At 46.0% G+C, this 21,933-nt stretch overlaps 1 protein-coding gene across 5 annotated transcripts in view; it reads right to left on the reverse strand.

Annotated features, from left to right (window-relative positions):
• Nucleotides 1–21,933, reverse strand: part of LOC146060207 (choline/ethanolaminephosphotransferase 1-like) — a 552,072-nt gene that overhangs the window by 460,773 nt on the left and 69,366 nt on the right. For all 5 annotated transcript variants that reach the window (XR_014470393.1, XM_083173192.1, XM_083173191.1 and 2 more), the window contains one exon: nucleotides 15,760–15,907. Coding sequence is in view for 4 of the 5 variants with exons in the window: in XM_083173192.1 (XP_083029318.1) it covers nucleotides 15,760–15,907 (148 nt within the window). In the remaining variant the exon portion in view is untranslated. The remainder of the gene's footprint in view (nucleotides 1–15,759; nucleotides 15,908–21,933) is intronic.

The raw sequence follows: 21,933 nt of genomic DNA on the forward strand, positions 1-21,933 counted from the left end.
CTCTACTTCCTGCTCCACATCCTCAGTTAAGGAAAAACTGTGCCCGAAAAGAATGAACGTATGTGAGGTAAGGATATAAGTATATGTGAGTGCAGTGAGATTCATACCAGCACACCCTTAAACATTTATAACTGGTAAATAAAACAGTTAACAACTTGCAGAACACTACAAGCCAATATTACCTAAGTGACAACATAGGCAACAAGCCAAAATATGTCACACCTTGAAGTGACAACCAGATGCAGTAGAACTCTACACAGAGGAGGGTTCCCAGTATACCATATGAACTTCGTGAAATGAATTTACCGGTAGGTATTAAAATCCTATTTTCACTATTATTCATATGGTATATTGGGTTCTCAATACATTGGGGATGTCCCAAACCTTCCATAAAGGCGGGTACATTCGTAGACTGCTGCAGCACCGCCAGCCCAAACTGGGTATCCTCTTTTGCCAGGGCGTCAAATTTGTAAAACTTTACAAATGTGTGTTGAGCCGACCAAGTACCAGCTCTGCATAATTGCAGAGCCGACACACCCGAAGCAACCGCCCAGGATGCGCCCACCGCTCTTGTGTAATAAGCCTTCACAGAGGTGGAACCGGTAAGTCAGCTGCTCCATAAGCTTGATGAATAGTAGCACAAATCTAATGTGCAATAGATCGTTTTGAGGCCGGCAAACCCTTTTTCTGGGCATCATAAAACACAAAAAGACAATCAGTCTCGCGTAGCCTAGCCATTCTACCAACATAGGCCTTAAGCGCTCAAACCACATCCAGTGATTCCGGAATCCCAGAGTGAACCACACTACAGGTTGAGTATCCCTTATCCAAAATGCTCGGGACCAGGAGAATTTTGGAAAACGGATTATTCCGTATTTCGGAATATTTTAATATTTCAATGATGTATTTTGAAGTATCTTGCATTTATGCTGTATAAACACATAATATACACACAAATATATTTTATTACCACATAAAATACACACAAATATATTTTATTTGTTCAAAAAACAAGGTTTCAAAACGTGAAACAAAATTTGTGTACTATCTCAGGCACTGAATTTGAATGCCAAGCAATCATTGTCTTGCACATATATAGTGCCAGTTACATATCATGTCCCCAGTGATGCCGTTACAAATGTCCCCAGTGAGTTTTTAGCAAAAAAAAAAAAATGTTTCCACTTTCTGGAATGTCTGGTTTTCGGAATAATTCGGATAACGGATATTCGGATGCGGGATACTCGACCTGTATATGGAACCACAATAGCCTGGTTCAGATGGAAAGCCGAAACGGCAAGAACTACTGTTTTGTTCTCAGCTCTGCCCTATCTGCGTGAAACACCAGATAAGGACTCCAGCAAGATAAAGCACCTAACTCTGACACGCGAGCCAGAAGCACCACAGTCTTCCATGTGAGGTACTTCAAATCAGTTGATGCCATTGGTTAAAACCAGGAAGACTGCCGAAACTGTAAGACCACATCAAGGTCCCAGGGAGTCGCAGTTGGACAAAGGGGGGTTGAATCCTCAAAACCCCCTGGAGAAAAGACTGTACTCCTGGAATATTAGCAAATTTCCTTTGAAAGAAAATAGAGAGACAAAACTGTACCTTCAAGAAACGTAGCCGTAGACCTGGGTCCAAGCCTGACTGCAGAAATCGGAAAACGATCCGGTTTAAAATCTGCAGGTGGAAACAAATTAGTTTCACACCAGGCTACATATTTTCTCAAAATCTTACGGTAATGGGAAGCAGTTACCGGTTTCCTAGCCTGGGTCATGCTGGAAATGACAGAACCTTTTCTGGCTAAAATCTACCTCTCAACCTCCAGGCCATCAAACGAAGCTGCCCTAAGTCCTGGTAAACGAAGGGCCCCTGAATGAGCAAGTTCCAAGAGGAAGATGCCACGGGATCCCCACAACCATGGCCTGAAGATCTGCGTACCACGCCCTTCAAGGCCAGTCTGGGGCCACCAGATTTGCATCCACTCCTTGGCTTTAAATTATTTTTAGCACGCGACTTATCAAGGGAATGGGAGGAAACAGGTAAACCAGGTTGAACAACCAAATCGTCGTTAGTGCATCGACTGCTGCTGCCTGAGGGTCCCTGGACCTGGAGCAATACTTGTGCATCTTTTTGTTTATCATGGACGCCATCAGGTCGTTCTGTGGTAATCCCCACCGATCCAAAATCTGCGCAAACACCTGGGGAGTGAGATGCCACTATACTGGGTGCAACTCGTGATGACTGAGGAAGTCCACCTCCCAGTTGTCCACACCTGGAATAAATATGGCCGATAAGGCCATGGCGTGAGCCTCAGCCCAAACCAAGATCTTGGATACCCCCCCCCCCTCACGCAGGACTTGCTCTCTGTCCCCCCCTGCCAGTTGATGTATGCAACATTTGTGTCATTGTCAGACAACCTGGATTGCCAGGCTTTGCAACAAGGGGGCTGCCTGCAGGAGGGCATAATAGACAGCTCAGAGTTCTAAACAGTTGATGTGAAGTTTGGACTCCCACAGAGACCATTTTCCCTGAAAACACCTTCCCTGTGTCACTGCTCCCCAGCTGAGGAGACTGGCGTCTGTCATCAGAAGGATCCAATCCCGGATCCCAAAGTGCCTGGCCAACAAGAGGTTTTACGGGTGAAGCCACCATTGCAAAGACAAGCTTGCCTGTGCCGGCAGATGTATTCACCTGTGCATCTGCAGGTGGGAACCCGACCATTTTGCCAACAGATCCAACTGGAAAGCCCGGGAGTGTAACCTCACGAACTGAAGCACCTCGAAGGTGGCCACCATTTTTTCCAGTAGTTGGATGGACTGACAAGAGAACCGGTGTAAAGACTGCCACTACCAGCAGTTGAATGGCTACCATCTTTTCCTGTGGCAGGAACATTTTCTGTTCCACTGTATCCAGAATCATTCCCAAGAACTGGAGATGCCTGGATGGGGTCAGTGAGGACTTTTGCAGGTTTAAAATCCAGCCGTGCGAAGACCGTACCTGCATTGTGGTGGTGATCACCTCTCTCAACCGCTCCTCTGTTCTAGCCTTTATCAGCATATCGTCCAGTTATGGCAGGGAAATTGCGGCCCTCCAGATGTGGAGGAACTACACATCCCAGCATGCCTTGCAGCAGTTTCAGCATGGCCACATAGCAAAACTAATGCAAAACATCCTGGGATGTGTAGTTCATCAACATCTGGAGGGCCGCAATTGCCCAGCCCTGAGTTATGGAATAACCTTTACCCCTTGAGCCCTTAGCAAGGACATAATTTCCGCCATCACCTTGGTAAAGATGAGACGTGGAAAGACTCCGTGCGGTGGCAACCTGTCGAACTCCAGCTTGTAGCCGTGCAAAATAAGACCCCTGACCCATGGACTGAGGCAGGAATCCCCCCACACGAGTTACGCACATTAATAGCGCCCACCTCACTTTGTGCGTCACAAAGCACCATAGCCACATCTTGTATGTGACGGAGTGAATCAGCCACCTGGGCCGTGGACATATAGCCCTCTTGGATTTGGGTCTCCCAGGTATGAATTGAATTTGCCATCCAGCCACTAGCAAGTACCGAGCGCATAGCCTTCCCACTGGCCGTATACATAGACCTGAGGGTACCGTCTAGCTTTTTATCCACTGAATCCTTAAGTGTGGAAGTCCCAGGCACTGGGAGTACCATCTTTTTAGACAAACGGGACATAGAAGCATCCACAACAGGAGGCTCCTCCCACACCCACCTGCCGGCGGCATCAAAGGGAGAGGTTGACTTTAAGCGTTTAGAAACTTGAAATCACTTTTCAGGGTTTTTCCAAGCAGTTTTGAAAAGGTCTTCCAAATCAGCCTGTTCAGGGAATACCACATCTTGCCTTTTTGAGACACAAAAAAGGGAATCACCTTCTAAAGGTGCAACCAGAGGAAGGTCAAGGACTTCTCTGTGACTCAGACCCCTGTAACAGAGACTGAGACCCCTGAAAATCTGTTAGGGGATCATCCACATCCTCCCCTTCTTTATAAGCCTCCTCCTCAGAGTCAGGCGTAATTGCAGCTAAGTCACCCTTGCGTCACAAGCCACCCATGCGAGTGAGGATATCCACCCTGGCAGAAAGGACTGTTAAATCCTGCTGCACTTTTAGTCTGCAGCGTATTTGCAGTCAGCTGCATGGACACAGCTTCCTGCATATTCTTAATGCTGTAGCCCAGGCTGGTAACGGAGGCTCCCCCTGTGATCCTCCATACAGTGGTGTGGGAATACAACTAAGCTGTGGTGAACCCCCACTAGTCTGGGGAGACATACATTGTTCACAAATGACTTGTGAAGTACTGTAGATGCAGGGGCAAACTTAGTGCTGCAAATCATACAGGTTAACTTTCTAAAAATCTTATAAAAGTGATCACCCCACAACACACACAGGAAACACCTAACAGGCAGAGTCAGTGAGAAGTGTATAGAAGCTATGTGAAGTCTCTAATGCTGCTTTCCCACTGCCTACATGGGTAATGACCTTTTTTTTTTTTTAAACGAGTAAGAGCCATAAAGACCCTTTCCCACTGCAGCTTTTAAACGGTAAATTACCGTTTAAAAGCTGTTTTTGTCACATTCACACTTACCCGTTTAAAAAATAGTTTAAGCAGTGTAAAGATGGGGGGGGGGGAAATTAAAAAAAAATGGCGTGGCCCCCACCCACTGCCGCGGCCAATCAGTCGTGGGGTCCCCCCCCACTGCCGCGGCCAATCAGGAGCTGCTAGGCGGCCAATAGCGGCATTTGGGAGGCAGAGCCGCACAATGTACACAAACACCGTGCGGCTCTCAGCTGTTCGCTTGGTTTGCGTGTCGGTTTGTTATTTTGCAAAGACCCCTTCCCTGAACTACGTCGCCCTGGGACAGGTGAGTATGGTTTCCTTCCATAGGTTCCCATATGGCTTTAGTCAGACTCTGGACGCCATCGCCGACAGGGATGCCGACATGGATACAGACCAGGACATCAGGACCAGGGCTACCTACGGGCTCAAGATAGGCAAGTATCAGTATGTATGGGCTGTGGATGTATTAAACTTTTATTTTTCACGTGTGTCAGTGTGTTTATTGTACTATTTCTTTTACTGTGGAACTACAAAGTTCCAGTGGGCCCTTTAATGCCCCGCAGGCTGGGACTTGTGGTTCTCCAAGTCCCAGCTTGTGGGGGAGGCTTGCTGGGACTCATAGTTCCACAGTAAAAGACAATAGTTTTTATTCTATTTTTTTACACCATTCCATCAGCCTGATGCCCACCGCACAGGGGCATCGGGGACAGCACCAGGCTTCAGCCTGGTCAGGTAAGTCATGGAGGGGGGGGGACCCCACTCCCCCAGGGCACCTGGCCAGGCTGACTGGTCAGTAGGGATGAATGCTTTGGCTGCGGGAACTTATATAATAAGTGGCCCCCCGGCTGTGGCATTACCCTGCTGGCTGGTTTGGCCTGGGGCTGGTTCTTAAAATACGGGGGACCCCTACTCATTTTGTCCCCCATATTTTGGGAACCAGCTCCGGACCTGGAGCTGGTTGTAAAAAAAAAAAAAAAAAAATCAGGGAACCCCTATTTGTCGGGTTTCCTGATTTTTTTAATACCAGCCCCGGCTCCTTCAGCCTGGTGCTGGTTACGGCAGTGGGGGGGACCCCATGCCGTTTTTTTTTTTAACGGGTAAAAGGGCTACCCCTTTCCCACTGCCAACGGCTTTTAAGCGGGTAAAACACTGCTTTTTACCAGTTTAAAAAAACACGGTATTTTTAAACGGGTACAGCAACCTGGAGCATTCCCACTGCAGCTGTACCCGTTTAAAAAGCCTAAAAAAACGGCAAATTACCATGTAAAGGCTGCAGTGGGAAAGAGGTATAACACTTATATGTGTGCCTCAGAAATGCTTAACAAGCAAGTGGGGAAAGGTCTCAGATATTGGGGGAACCAGCACACCCTTAACCTGAGCTCCCATAGAGGAGCTGGTTAGCAGTAATAGATACAATTACACAGAGTAATTATATATATATATATATATATATATATATATATATATATATATATATATATATATATATATATATATATATATATATATATATATATGTGCAAAAAGTATGTGCAAGGCTATAAACACTGTAATGAGCGTTTTATAAGCTCAATTTCACTTGCTGTCTCTGCTGTAGTTCTCTTACACCCAGTCTGGAGCTGAGTAGTGTCTGCTGCTGTAAAATGGTGCCCAAAGCATGCAGAGAGAAGCAGGAAGCAAGAAATTGGTGCCAGAGAGCTGTGTCCCCAATCTGAGTTAAGCCCCTCACCTTACAATGGTGCTGGTGCTTTTACTAATCTTTATACTGGCGCTGTTGCTATTCCTAGCAAACACATGGACACCTGCCTGATGGTCCAGAGGCAGTGTAAAGCATCCAATGTGGACAGGGGCCTGTGCGGTTCCTGTGCAGGGACACCACCATTGCCTCCGCCATCATGCCACACATCACGCGGGGTACCCCAGGTAACACTGTGTGCGGTAAGCTGAGGATGTGAAGCGCTGCAGCGCAATGCTCGCCACGACAATCACCCACATAGGACAGTGGTGCTGCAGCAGGGACAGTTCGGTACCTTGAAAGGCCCGCAACTGTAACCATCCCCTGGCTTCCCACAAAGCAGGGAGCTGTTTAGTCAAAAAAAGGCTCCCCAAAATAACAAACAAAATTAAATGAAGAAAAACTCTCTTCAGGAGCTCTGTAAGTGCAGCCTCTCCGAGGGCACATCTTTCTAAACTGAGGATGTGGAGCAGGAAGTACTGTAGAGGGGAGGAGCCAGTAGAACCACTATAAAGAGTTCAATGTGCCTCTGTCCTGCGGAGGACCTCTTCTTCCCCAATGTATTGAGAACCCAGTATACTATATGAATGATAGTGAAAAGTATTTAATAACAATATTTCATTCATTCAGATATAGGATGTGTTATGTTAGTGTTATATATTTTATTACACACACACACACACACACACATATATATTTCAGTTGTCTTGAGGTGGCACTCTCCGGATTGGGTGAAAAGTCTGTATTAAATCACGGCAAACATATCAAACAGCGGTCATGTGGGTCAACAGTTTTGGGGTTTACACCCCTTCCTCAGAATGACCAGCATACGTTCAAAGTACTAAGTGCAATAAAAGTGTCTGTTTGCAATTAAAAAAAAACAGACCACCAGGTTTCACCTGGTTTAGGTCTTTGAAAAATGGATTTTTGTAAGACCTTACCATTCAAATCCCTTTCTCTGATATGGTCCTGGTGACACAGCTCAACATTGGGATGTAGGAGGGTCCGCAGGAGCCAGGCACCTATTCTAAAGCTTTTGGAGTGTAGGCTCCTCCCTTCTGCATCCCAGATTCCTCAGTTCAATCTTTCAAAGCCACTGGAATACATTAACTCAGTACAAACGCCTGCACATATTATATGCACAATTTCAAAAAATTACTTTTCAACCATATATAACATGAAACATCATGAACACTGGCATACTTACTGAGCGTAAGGGAGGGATCGCTGTGTCACCAGGACCATATCAGAGAAAGGGATTCGAACGGTAAGTTCTTACAAAAATCCCTTTTTCTCTTTCAATGGTCCTGGTGACACAGCTCAACATTGGGACGTTCCAGAGCCGGTCCTTTGGGTGGGTACGCTCAGGTCTGCAGCTCTCATCACTGCTCGCCCGAATGATGCGTCCTCCGACGCGAACTCATGGAACCTATAGAATTTGGCAAAAGTGTGAACAGATGACCAAGTGGCGGCCCTGCAAACCTGCTCAGCTGTGGCCCCATGTCGAACCGCCCAAGAGGTGGCGACCGACCTTTTGGTATGCGCATTAATCCTGGCCGGCACAGGCCTACCAACCCTAGTATATGCAAAGGCAATGACGGAACGCAACCACCTAGCAATGGTCTGCTTAGAGGCAGGCCAACCAATCTTGTGCACATCATACAAAACTAGCAAAGTGTCAGTCTTCCTGACACCCTTCACCCTGTCCACATAAATGTGCAAGGAGCGCACAACATCCAAATTCCTCAATTTGTCCCTTTTTCTTGAACCCTCTGGGGGTTGGAACACAGGCAGAACTATCTCCTGATTCATATGAAAAGCAGAGACTACTTTTGGTAAAAATTGGGGTACTGTTCAAAGAACAGCCCTGTCATCATGAAATATAAGGAAAGGAGACTTGCATGACAATGCTCCCAACTCCGATACTCTCTTTGCGGACGCAACCGCCAACAAAAATACAAGCTTCCATGTAAGGAACTTAAGGTCAGCCGACCTCAACGGCTCAAAAGGCGCCTTTTGAAGACACTCCAGAACCAGCGATAAATCCCATGGAGCCACTGGTTGTTTGTAGGAAGGTTTCAATCGAGAAACCCCTTGCAGGAAAGTTTGCACCTCCGGTAACCATGCTATCCTTTTCTGGAAATAAAGCGACAAGGCCGAAATCTGTACCTTGAGTGACTGAAGGCTCAACCCAGACGAGAAGCCATCCAGCAAAAACTCCAGCAATTTAGAAAATCAAAATCGCGATGTGTGCGACTTCTGCCTTTCACACCACCTAATATAGGTCTTCCAGACCCTATAATAGTTTGCAGAAGACACTGACTTCCTAGCTTTCACCATGGTGTTAACCACAGCCTTCGAGAACCCCTTATTCTTCAACATGGCGGTCTTAATAGCCAAGCCGTGAAATTTAGCCGATCTGAATCCAGGTGTAAGAACGGCCCTTGGCTTAACAGGTCAGACTTCAGGTGTAGACGCCACGAGTCCACAGACAATCTCTGAAGCCTCGAGTACCAGGACCTCCTTGGACAATCTGGGGCCACTAGAATCACCGGAATTCCTTGGGACTGGACTCTTTTCAATACCCTCGCCAGCATTGGAAACGGCGGGAAGACCAAGCAGATTCCCCTCCCAGGGGATAGTCATTGCATCCACTGCTTCGGGTCATGGATCTCTCGTCCTGGCATAGAACCTGGGCACCTGATGATTGAACCTTGATGCCATCAGGTCCACATCCGGAGTTCCCCACTTCAATGTAATCTGAAGAAATACCTGTGGGTTCAGGCTCCATTCCCCTTCCAGCAGCTCCTCCCTGCTCAGGAAATTGGCCTCGATATTCTCCATCCCTGGGATGAATATCGCTGACAACGCTGGAACATTCAGCTCCGCCCACAAGAAAATCCGGTAAACCTCCCACATGGCCAGCTTGCTGCGTGTGCCTCCCTGGTGATTCAAGTATGCCACAGCCGTGGCGTTGTTGGTCTGAATCCTCTCAAAGGAAGGCCCTGCAATCTTTCTCCTGCCAGAGATATCACTTTCCACACAGCCCGCAGTTCCAGGATGTTGATCGGCAAGGCAGACTCCTCCGAGGTCCATAAGCCCTGAAGGCCTAGGTCCAAAATCACCGCCCCCCAGCCCCTGAGACTGGCGTTGGTAGTCACTACCAGCCAGTCCCAAGACTGCAGAGACCAACCCCACTAAAAGGAATCCACCTGCATCCACCATTCCAGAGAAGACCGTGTCTCTGGAGACAACACTATGTGCTCTGACTTCATGGTGTGAGTATTTCCTGACCAAGACGTCAGAATGTCCCACTGAAACACTCAAGAGTGGAACCTGGCAAACTGTAGCGTTTCGAAAGTCGCCACCATTTTCCCCAACAGTTTGAGAGACACCTCCAAACCGATGAACTCTGAGGCCCCAGGATCTCCCGCACCAAGGTGGCTATGTCCCTGGCCTTTGTTTCAGGCAGAAATACCCGATGTAGATAAGTATCAAGGACAATCCCCAGGAACTGGATTCTCTGTGACGGCACAAGCTGAGACTTTTGTAAGTTTAAAAGCCATCCGTGAGTCTGAAAAAAACTGATGGCCTGTGCCAAGTGACTCTGCAACTTCTCCGCCGACTCTGCTTTGAACAGCAGGTCGTCTAAATAAGGAATCGCCGTGATCCCTTTCAGGCGGAGAGCAGCCGCCATTACAGACATTATTTTGGTGAATACCCTTGGCGCTGTGGCCAGACCGAAGGGCAACGCCTGAAATTGCAAATGCAGGTCTCCTATCGCAAACCTCAAGAAAGCCTGATGCTCCGGAAGGATAGGGACGTGAAGATATGCGTCCTGAACATCCATGGACGCCAAAAATTCTCCCTTGTCCAAGCTTAGCAGCACAAACCGTAGAGATTCCATTTTGAAATGGTCTACCCACAGATGGAGATTCAAAGACTAGATTTAAGATTGGTCTGGCTTGGGCACCAAAAACAGTGTGGAATAAAAGCCTTTTTTCCACTCTGCTCGAGGGACCGGGATCACCACACCCTTCTCTAAGAGAGATTGAGCCGCCCCCAAAAGAGCAGCCTGGAGCCGAGACTCCTTTGGTAGTGGTGTGGGAATGAATCTTCTCGGAGGAAGATCTTTGAAGGGAATTCTGTAACCCTGGGATATAATGTCAAACACCCAAGGATCCCGGCCCAACAACGCCCAAGTGTCCCTGAACCATCTCAGACGCCCCCCACTCTGACCACCGTCGGGATAATTCCCGGGTAGTCATGCTGAGGGCTTGTCCTCACCTTTGGTGCTTGGTTTCTTATTAAAGGAACCAAACTTTGACTTAGGGGCCTTGCCCCTGGAGGACTGAAATTTTCCCCTAAAGGACTGTCCACGAAAGGACGCACCCCCTCTAGGGGAGGGCCGAAAGGACAGCCTAAAAGCAGAAAACCTTGAGGCCTGTTTAACTGCAGGAGCCGGCAGGAAGGTACTTTTGCCTCCCGTGGCCTGCTTAATAATCTCTTCCAGCTCTGAACCAAAACAACAGCTTTCCTTTAAAAGCTAAAGCCTCTAAGGCCTTTTTAGATTCATTATCCGCTACCCAGGCTTTAAGCCAAAGCACTCTCCTGGCATTGACGGACACTGTGGAAACTCTGGAAGCCATTTTGAGAGCTTCCTCCTCAGCCTCAAGCACATACTCCGCAGCTGCTTTAAGCTTCTCAGCAAGCAGCAACACACATGGATCAGCATGTAAAATTGTACACAGGTCATTGGCCCACACAATCATGGCCTTAGAGACCCAGGCTGATGCTATAAGCGGGCGTACAGTGAAGCCTACCCCCTCAAATATTGCCTTGAGGTTACCTTCCAGCTTTTTGTCTACGGGGTACTTAAATGCTGCCCCCCCTGGACAGGTAGCACCGTGGCTTTAGAAAGCCGAGCCACAGAAGCATCCACCACCGGAACTTTTTCCCAGAGGTCTGCATGAGCCTCAGGCATGGGGTATAGACTTAAAAATATCTTAGGCATCTGCAGTCTTTTATCGGGCATTTTCCAAGCCCCTTCCAATAGATCCTGTAAACCTTCATCCGCAGGGAAGGTAACAGTCTCCTTACGCTGCCGTTTAAAAAACACCCTTTGCAGGAGTTTTATCCTCCACAGACAAATTCAAAGCCTGCTTAACAGCAGTAATCAAGTCCTCCACCCCTGAGGCTGAGGACTCTTCAGAATCATCACCCTGATCCCAGGGGATGTCTGTGTACTCTCCCTCCTCATCAGAAACAAGCAATGGCACTGAATAAGACCTTTTAGGGGTCCCCACAGTATCACCATCAAATTTGTCTAACAAATCATTAAACCTGCTGATCCCTTTTGCAGTATCCTGCATGACCTGAAAGAAGCTAGGCTCTGCCTGGGTCAGAGGCAAGGATCCAGAGGACTGCTGAGATGATGAACTAGGTCTCGGGGAAGCTACAGTACCAACACATCACTCTGCCTGTCCAGCAATTGCACTAAGGCATTCACAGACCTGCCCAGGGCACTGGCCCACGCAGGCTCCGATTGCTCTACCCTCTGGGGTTCACTCCCCATGGGTCTCACAGCAGTGCAAGTAATACACAAGCCCCCCTTGGCCATCTGCTCAGGGGCAAATTTCAGTGTACAAACACTGCAAGCGCTCAATGCATTAAGGGCTCCCTCCCCCAAAGCCACAGACTGTTGCTCAGACATGATGTTCTACAAATAACAGTCACAGCGCTCACTGTACAGGCGTTTTATACAGAGCCAATGTACTCAGTCACTTATCTGTCTGAAGCCTTCAGAAGTGGGGAAACGATGCCCAGGAAATCCAATCACTCTGCCAGGATCTGTCAGCTAGCTCAGCTCCGCTGCAAGCGTTCCGAATGGCGCCAAAACAGAGTGAGGGAAGAGACCAAGTCCCTGCTGCTGCAGGGTCCATGGCTTTTGGCGCCAACCACCCCCAGACAGCCGCTCCCATTGCAGGATCTCCAAGTTCCAGTGTCTCCCCCTCTGCTGGGGACCACTTGGAACATGCCTGTAACACACTGCTGTCCTCTCATATAGGAACTCAGTGTGTAAGCTCCGCAGAAAATGGCCTCCGCCATCATGGAGCGCCTGTCCCCCATGATCCCCACCTAGCGTGAAGCCGGTTTCAGAGCGCTCCGGAGCCCAGGCAGCTTCTTAATAGAAGCTGTAAGCGCTGCACAGGGAGACCAGACAGCGTCTCCCCTGTGCACAGTGAGCTGACAGGACGCGCTTCTGTCAGCTCCTGCTGCGCTGGAGCTAGCTGCAGGAGCTGACAGAATCCTCACACTGTGCCTACCTAGCTAGTGTAAAAGTTAATAAAATAAAAAAACTCCTAACTAACTCTAATCCTTCGGCTGCTCCAGCAGCCCTTTAGAATAGCACCCACTCCAGTGGGCACCTAACACAAACTGAGGAATCTGGGATGCAGAAGGGAGGAGCCTACCCTCCAAAAGCTTTAGGATAGGTGCCTGGCTCCTGCATCCCAATGTTGAGCTGTGTCACCAGGACCATTGAAAGAGAAACAATCTTAATGGTGGCACACATGCTAAAAATAGAATAAGGAGACATTATTTGGAGGCAGTAGCAACTCTACCTTACTGGCCAAAGAAGAGCATGGTTCTTAACAGATTAGGAGATGGCAAAATACCCATAGATATTACAAATCAGATTAGACCTATTACAGATTTTTCCAGGGACATCTAGACCTCTTTCTTGTTAAAAAGCCCTTCTAGTTGCACCAAAACAATCCTGTTAAAATGCGTCTCATTTGAGAAATTGAGTCACATGGATCTCACACATTGTGTTTGTAGGATAAATGTATGGGTATACATCTGTACATTAGAAGTAACTTCTAAATTAAAATCTGCAAAGCCTCAGTTTTATGGTATGGATATCAGAATCAGCTTTATTGGCCAAGTATACTTGCGTATACTAGGAATTTGATTTGGATTGCTGTGCAACAGCCATTTAGGCAGTGTTGCCGACTTTATTATTCTCCTCTCCGGGAGAAGCCCGGAGAGGAGAGTATCAGCAGCCGCTCAGGGGGTGGGGCTTAAATGTGACATCACTAAACCCCGCCCCCATGATAAACCAGCGAATTCACAGATCTCCATAGGGGGGCGGGGCTAAAATTACGCGATTGTGTCATTTTAGCTCCACCCCCTCCTCTGAGACCCAAGGATTGCGTGAATCCGGGAGGGTTGCCCATCCTTCCAGGGTGCCGGGAGGGGGACCCGATTTTCGGTAGACTCCCGGAAATTCCGGGAGGGTCAGCAACCCTGCATTTAGGTAACAGTTAAAACAGTACACATATACACATCACATACAGGTATATGCTCGATGTGCCCTGGGGATTGTAGACGCAGGGAACAAATTCACTGAGCTGCACCTGATTCAGAATTGTACCCAAACCCAATAATTTGGATACAACTTGCATGATGTTTATACTGAACATGCACAGGACCTGTGCAGAAAAGATCCTGCATGATACACATGATGCCCCCTAGATGCTTGTATGGCTAATGCTGCAAACAGTGCAACCGATGATCAAGATGGTGATCGAATGCTGCATCTTTTTGGGTGCAGCCCTCAGATCTGCAATGCTGGCCAGTTGGTGTTTCAAGCCATCAGGTACCTACTGTGTCATTAGCATTTAGATGCCAACTAAATATTATGGACACTCACTTGTCTTCAAGGGTATATAAATTAATTATACTTGTATAAGCATAAAGCTTGAAGTTTTGATCAATTATTATCCCTTCCTATATTCTGCTTTGGTATATCAAGGAGTGTAATCAGGAGGAACAAAATGATGTACCAAGATTGTGGCTGATCTCTATTTTGTTTAGTACAGGTTGAGTATCCCTTATCCGAAATGCTTGTTTTGCATAAAGGATTTTTGCAGGTTTCAGAATTTATTTATTTATTATTACTTATATGGTCCCCTGGCGGTCCCCCGGCGGTCCCCCAACGTCTACGGTGTCTCCTGGTGCCCATCGGAATCCTTTTCAACAGCATCCCCAGTCCCAAGGATGCATTGAGCGAGTGTACCAGTGACTGTTTTCAAAATATTTCGGATATGGGATATCCAGATAAGGGATACCCAACCTGTATTACTCTCTCTGTAAATCATCCACTTCAAACTGAAAGTGCTAGACCATTAGATATTTGAAACCACCTAACTGCATTTTTCTAGTAATAAAGTAAAGGTAATACACAATAAAACAAAAAGATAAGGAGTATTAGCTAGCTTTTGGGAATAAATATCCTGACTGAACATAGGACAGTGGGATAGTATTTAAGAGTAATGTATGCCATCTTGAAGAAACTGTTATGCGAGTATGTGTTATTTAAACCTGCTTTTTAATTACTCTTGTCCCAGCAGTTACCAACTCAGTTCAAGCGGTACCAGGAGCTACTGTACTTTACAGGTCCTCAGCATATGTGGCCCACCACCTGCTGTGCCCTGATCTTTTAGAAATGGTGCCACAGTAAGAGGGATTAATCCTCACTATGCAGAAACAGCAGTGGCAGATCTTACCAGTATGGAGATGGGGGGCTGCCGCAATGCGGGCCACCCTCCACTGCCGCTGCAGTCGTCCCCGGCCACCGCGCTTCCGAGTCCCCTGCATGGGGACAGTGCATGCGCAGTAACTTCATACATACTGCACATGCGCTGGCCCAAGCCTCCGGGGGCTGCCTTTGAAGTAGCCCCCGAAGGCTTGATCGGGTTCCTGGGTCCAGCGCATGTGCAGTATGGTCCGCGGTACTGTGCATGCACAGAACCAGTTTTGGGGGCTGCTGCACATTTGCGCAGAGAGGCATCCCGCATGGAGGGAACACCTCCCAATGGGATGCCTTGAGTGACTGGTAGGTCAGACTTCCAATAGGAATCTGGCTTCACTTTAGGCAGAGACAGTGGCGGATTTTACCTGGGGGGCTGCTGCCACTGCAAAACAGCCATCTAGGACGTGGGCTAGGTCACTAGCCACAGTTTCTATTTGCATAGTGCTAGTCAACATTGTATAGGTCGAGTATCCCTTATTCAAATTATTCCGAAAAATATACATTCCAGAAACAGAATTTATTTTTTTATTTTTTTGCTAAAAGCACTACTGAGGACATGATGTGTAACTAGCACTAAATATGTGCAATAAAATGGTTGCTTGGCATTTAAATTTAGTATCATGTTTTGAAACCTTGTTTTATGCACAAATAAAATATATTTGTGTGTATTTCATGTGTTTGACAACATAAATGCAAGATACCTCATTGAAATATAAAAATATTCTGAAATACGGAATGATCTGTCATCCAAAATTCTTCTGGTCCCAAACATTTTGGATAAGAAATACTCAACCTATATAATAATGAATTCACCAATAAAAAAATAAACACATAAATAAAACAAACCTGTTGAAAGAGAATCACATCCATGATCAAAAAGCTCTCCAAGGGGTGTGCTACTATTTGTTCTTCTTGCTTGCTTCCCATCAATGGCATCCAAAGACTGATAAACAAACAAACCGACAGCACAAGAGATATATGTCCACGTTGGGGCCTTGACAAAAACAAACAAACAGGTTAACGCATAAGCACTGTTTATGCAACTACAGATGTATCATCCTACCTGCAAGCAAGTTGATACAATACATTTTTGACAACCAGCTTTGATGCACTCATGGGAGCGACAGCACCTAGGCTATTCTATGAATGGCATTAACATGCACACTAATCGCAGGAAACAAAAACATGAGAGCTGACATATCTATACTTAAATTTTCATTTTACAGGGGCTGTCTGACTAGCAGTTCACAGTCCCTGAGATTTATTTAATGATTACTAGAAGGTATATATATGATTATTATTGTGTAAACATGTAGGCAGACTGTTAGTTGAAATTTCAAAGTATGGTTTTCTGTAATTGCATGCAAAAGATAATCACACAATAGGGTCAAAACTATTAATTGTGACGGGTGGTTTGAGCAGCGTTTAAACGGCAGCAATAGCGTCTGATCGTGCACCCATCAAAGGCTGCAATCACTTTTCAGACCGCTGTAAAGTGCTGCAGCAATTCCCTGCCCCAGTGGAGCTTACAATCTAACACATAGAAAAATGCAGTTTTCACCAAAATCTTCTGCTGAAGTCTAATTAACCACTTGAGTGGTATGCCCGGACATTTTTCGGGCTCAGCTGCGTTGCCGGGAAAATATCCGGGCATACCACTAATATCAAGATGTGAGCCAGTGGTGTCCAGGTGTGCACCACTGGCGCATCACCTGTCCAGGCACCCCCACCGAGTCTCCCCTTACCTCTCTGCTCATATGCTGGAGCTCCACTGCCACCATTATTTGCAGGGAGCAGGCGGCAGGATCTGGGATGTTCGGGGAGGCTCGGGGGGGGGGGGGGGGGGGACAACTTGGGAGCGCTCAGGAAATCAGGTGCCCAAGTCCTCCCGAGCCGGCCCGAACATCCCAAGTCCCCCATCCTGGTCACTGCATTGACAGCTGGGGTAGCGGCAGAGGTGCTCCGGAGTTTGTACGGGCAAGTGGGTGGGATCCTATGCGCTGTGGTGGGTTTTGCTGGTGCAGGACAAACCTGCCCTGGTAGGTTTGCCCTGCCCCAGCAAAACACACCACTCAAGGGTTAACACTGCAAACACATCTCCGTTTCACCAGGTAGTGTCCATCTAGGATTTTTTTAGGGCAGGGTACTGCCCACCAAGCCGGCCCATAGACACACACACAGCCAGCATCCCCTCCCATACAGCAGGGATGCCAAATGAGCTTGGTGGGAACACGATCAGGTATGGATCGGAAGGTCGACAGTCAAAGGGCTGACATGCACAAGATTGACCTTGAAAAATGGTCAAAATGCCAATTAAAGTTTTTCTATTTTTTGGGTCAATATTGACACCTAAGCACATTTACCCTTAATTAGTGTATCATTAAGCTCACCAGTTGCCTTGCTCTGCCAATTGCTGAGCTTGGCACACTATATCATGTCCACGTGGATGGTGAAGTATGAAAAAGTCAGAAAAAAATAATAAAAACCGAAACTCATACCGACCCTCTTATTTCTCACCACTGTCACATCAACATGTTGCTTATAACAACGATGACCTATTAACTGTTGACCTAGTGTTCACTCTAGGATTTTTTATGGTAGGGCGTTGACCACCGGGCAGGGTACTTTCAGTCGGAAGGGCACATTTTATATTACAAATTCATATAGTTCATGGTGGAAAGACCTCTCCTCTGTACTGCTGGCTTTGACAAAGGTCTTTGATAGGACCGAAACGTTAGCCGTGTCATGTAAGCAAACTTTTTTCTTCATGTTTATTCAACAACTGGTGAGTGCCCTCTTTTTTGTTTCTTCTTGTGATTTCGATTACTCCTTGGAGTGAGCACCACCGTGGTGACTTAGTTGAATTCTTGGGAAAATAAAATTATATATATATATATATATATATATATATATATATATATATATATATATCGAGAAAAAGAAGGCCACACAATGCGCTCAGTGAATTTAGTTAAGCAGCAAATTTAGTTAAGCAGCAACCCAGGGGGTCCCCTGTTAGATAGGACCCAGTATAGACATAGAGAGAAAAGGGGTTTTCAGGGTGCGCTAGGACCTTTCAATTATTTAAGACAGTATGGTTTAACCCCTTCCTGACAGAGCCAGTTTTTGCGTTCCTGACAGAGCCCTTTTTTTCAAATCTGACATGTCTCACTTAAGTGGGGATAACTTTTTTTTGCTTTTACTTATCCCAGTGATTTTGAGATTGTTTTTTCGTGACACATTGTACTTCAAATTAGTGGTAAATTTGGGTCGATACAGTCTGTGTTTTTTTGTGAAAAATACCAAAATGTCGTAAAAAAATGGAAAATTTAGCAATTTGCAAAATGTTAAATTTTCTGCTTGTGAGACAAATAATCATACCACTCAAAATAGTTAATAACTAACATAGACCATATGTCTACTTTATGTTTCCATCATTATTTCAACTTCCTTTTAATTTTTTTGGACACTAGGAGGCTTACAATATGAATAGCAAATTCTCAAATTTTCAAGAAAATTTCAAACACTGATTTTTTTAGGGACCAGTTCAGTTCTAATGTGACTTTGAGGGACTTGTATGTGAGACACCCCCATAAATGATACCATTTCAAAAACTGCACCCCTCACAGTATTCAAAACAGCATTTTGGAAGTTTGTTAACCCTTTAGGAGTTTCACAGGAATTAAAACAAAGTGTAGGTGAAATTTCAAAATTTCATTTTTTTTGCAGATTTGCAATTTTAATACATTTTTCTAAGGAACACAGTACATTTTACTAGAGAAATGTGACTAAAAATTGATTCCCCCAATTCTTTTGTTTTCATAAATATCCTATATGTGGCCCTAGTGTGCACGTTGACCAAACCACAGGCTTCATAATAGAAGGAGCACCTACTTGATTTTGGAGCCTCCTTTTTATGAGATTATTTTTTAGGCACCATGAAGGTTTCTAGGCACCATAAGATGCTAAAAGTTAGGAACCCCCCCACAAGTGACCCCATTTTGCAAACTACACCCCTCGGGGAATTCATCTAGGGGTATAGTGTACATTTCAAACCCCCAGGGGTTTCACCAATTGTGGTACAACTGGGCAGTGAAAATGAAAAATTATTTTTTTTTACACAAAAATGCAGTTCTGGCTCCAAATTTGTCATTTTTAGAAGGTATGAAGGAGACAAAGCACCCCAAAATCTGTGCCCCAATTTCTCCCGAGTACGGCAATGCCTCACATGTGACCAAAAAATACCATTTGGGTGCATGGCAGGACTCAGAAGGGAAGGAGTGATTTTTGGATTTTGCAGCTCAGATTCTGGTGGAATTTTGGTGGGTGCTATGTCGCATTAGCAAGACCCCCCAAGCACCAATACAGTGGAACCCCCCCACAAGTGACCCCATTTTGCAAACTACACCCCTCAGGGAATTCATCTAGGGGTATAGTGTACATTTCAAACCCCCAGGGGTTTCACCAATTTTGATACAAGTGGGCAGTGAAAATGAAAAATTACATTTTTTACACAAAAATGCAGTTCTGGCTCAAAATTTTTCATTTTCAGAAGGTATAAAGGAGAAAAAGCACCCCAAAATCTGTGCCCCAATTTCTCCCGAGTACGGCAATGCCTCACATGTGACCAAAAAATACCATTTGGGTGCATGGCAGGACTCAGAAGGGAAGGAGTGATTTTTGGATTTTGCAGCTCAGATTCTGGTGGAATTTTGGTGGGTGCTATGTCGCATTAGCAAGACCCCCCAAGCACCAATACAGTGGAACCCCCCCACAAGTGACCCCATTTTGCAAACTACACCCCTCAGGGAATTCATCTAGGGGTACAGTGTACATTTCAAACCCCCAGGGGTTTCACCAATTTTGATACAAGTGGGCAGTGAAAATGAAAAATTACATTTTTTTACACAAAAATGCAGTTCTGGCTCAAAATTTTTCATTTTCAGAAGGAATGAAGGAGACAAAGCACCCCAAAATCTGTGCCCCAATTTCTCCCGAGTACGGCAATGCCTCATGTGTGACCAAAAAGTGGCAGGACTCAGAAGGGAAGGAGTGATATTTGGATTTTGCAGCACAAATTCTGGTGGAATGATGGTGGGTGCTATGTCGCATTAGCAAGACCCCCAAAGCACCAATACAGTGGAACCCCCCCACAAGTGACCCCATTTTGCAAACTACACCCCTCAGGGAATTCATCTAGGGGTATAGTGTACATTTCAAACCCCCAGGGGTTTCACCAATTTTGATACAAGTGGGCAGTGAAAATGAAAAATTACATTTTTTTACACAAAAATGCAGTTCTGGCTCAAAATTTTTCATTTTCAGAAGGTATGAAGGAGAAAAAGCACCCCAAAATCTGTGCCCCAATTTCTCCCGAGTACGGCAATGCCTCAAATGTGACCAAAAAATACCAGTTGGGTGCATGGCAGGACTCAGAAGGGAAGGAGTGATTTTTGGATTTTGCGGCTCAGATTCTGGTGGAATGAATGGTGGGTGCTATGTGGCATTAGCAAGACCCCCGAAGCACGGTGAAATTATGAACCTAATAATCCATAGATGTGTGGTATATTTTAAAACACTCCTTTATACATAGGCCGGGTTTGTCGGGGCAAGTGTCACACTGGAAAATAGTTTGCTTTCTTATTCCCTTTTTATAGCAAACTTTGCACCTTTTTTGTGTCCTGCCCTTTTTTCCAGTGGAGGGGATTTCATCAGGAAAATGCTGCCCTGGTACAATACGGGGGCCAGTACTAGAAGTACTGGGGCCCTCTGCCTGCTGGTTCCCAAATATTAGGCCCTTTATGACTTCCTCTTGAAAGTGCATAAATGTCCCCCTCTGGCCGGTAGAACGGAATAGCACGTAAGCGTTATACAGTGCCATCTGGATGATATACACAGCCAGCTTCTTGTACCAGATTTTTGTTTTCCGCAGGGCACTGTACGGCTTCAGTACCTGATCTGAAAGATCCACTCCGCCCATGTACCTATTGTAATCCAGGATACAATTAGGTTTTGAGGTGTGGGTACTGGTACCTCGTACAGGGACGGAGGTGGTACTGTCTCCGTGAATTGTTGTCAGTATAAGGACATCCCTCTTGTCCTTATATTTGACCAACAACATATTTTCGGTGCATATTCCCCTGCTTTCACCCCTTCTCATTACTTGGGCAATGTGCGTTTTTGGGAGGCCTCTTTGGTTCTTGCGCACAGTACCGCAAGCTGCTGTACCTCTTGAACCAAGGGCCTTAAACAGGGGGATGCTGGTGTAAAAGTTATCCACATAGAGGTGATAACCTTTATCCAGGAAGGGGTGCACTAAATCCCAGACAATTTTTCCACTAACACCTACGAGGGAGGGGGGGCATTCTGGCGGTTCAATTCTTGAATCCTTCCCTTCATATACCCTAAACCTGTGAGTGTACCCTGAGGTGCTTTCACACAGCTTATACATTTTTATGCCATACCTTGCCCTCTTACTGGGAAGGTACTGGCGGAATTTAACCCTTCCTTTAAAATGTATAAGGGACTCGTCTATGCAAATGAATTTATCTGGGATGTACATGTCTTCAAATTTGGCACTGAAATGATCAATGACTTTGAATAGCCGGTCAAAGGTGGGATCATCTCTGGTTGGGCACTGTGCATTATCGTTGTAATGCAAAAATTTAAGGATCATCTCAAATCGAGCCCGGGGCATGGCCATACGGTAAAATGGGGTGCTGTACAGAACATCTGTACTCCAATATTGCCTAATTTCTGGCTTTTTTACTATGCCCATATGAAACACCAGACCCCAAAACGTCATCATCTCTACTGCATCTACAGGGGTCCACCTAGCAAATGATGACGTGGGGTTTTGAGCAATAAACTGCTGGGCATATAAATTAGTTTGGTCCACCAATAAATTTATAAAATCATCAGAGAAAAATAATTTGAAAAAGTCAATATCTCTGAGACCTGTGGAATCAAATTGGATTCCTGGCATGGCCAAAAACTCAGGAACCTGGGGCTCAAAATTGT

Source organism: Crinia signifera, chromosome 2, assembly GCF_055691185.1.
Source record: "Crinia signifera chromosome 2, ASM5569118v1, whole genome shotgun sequence".
Classification (NCBI taxonomy): Eukaryota; Metazoa; Chordata; class Amphibia; order Anura; family Myobatrachidae; genus Crinia; species Crinia signifera.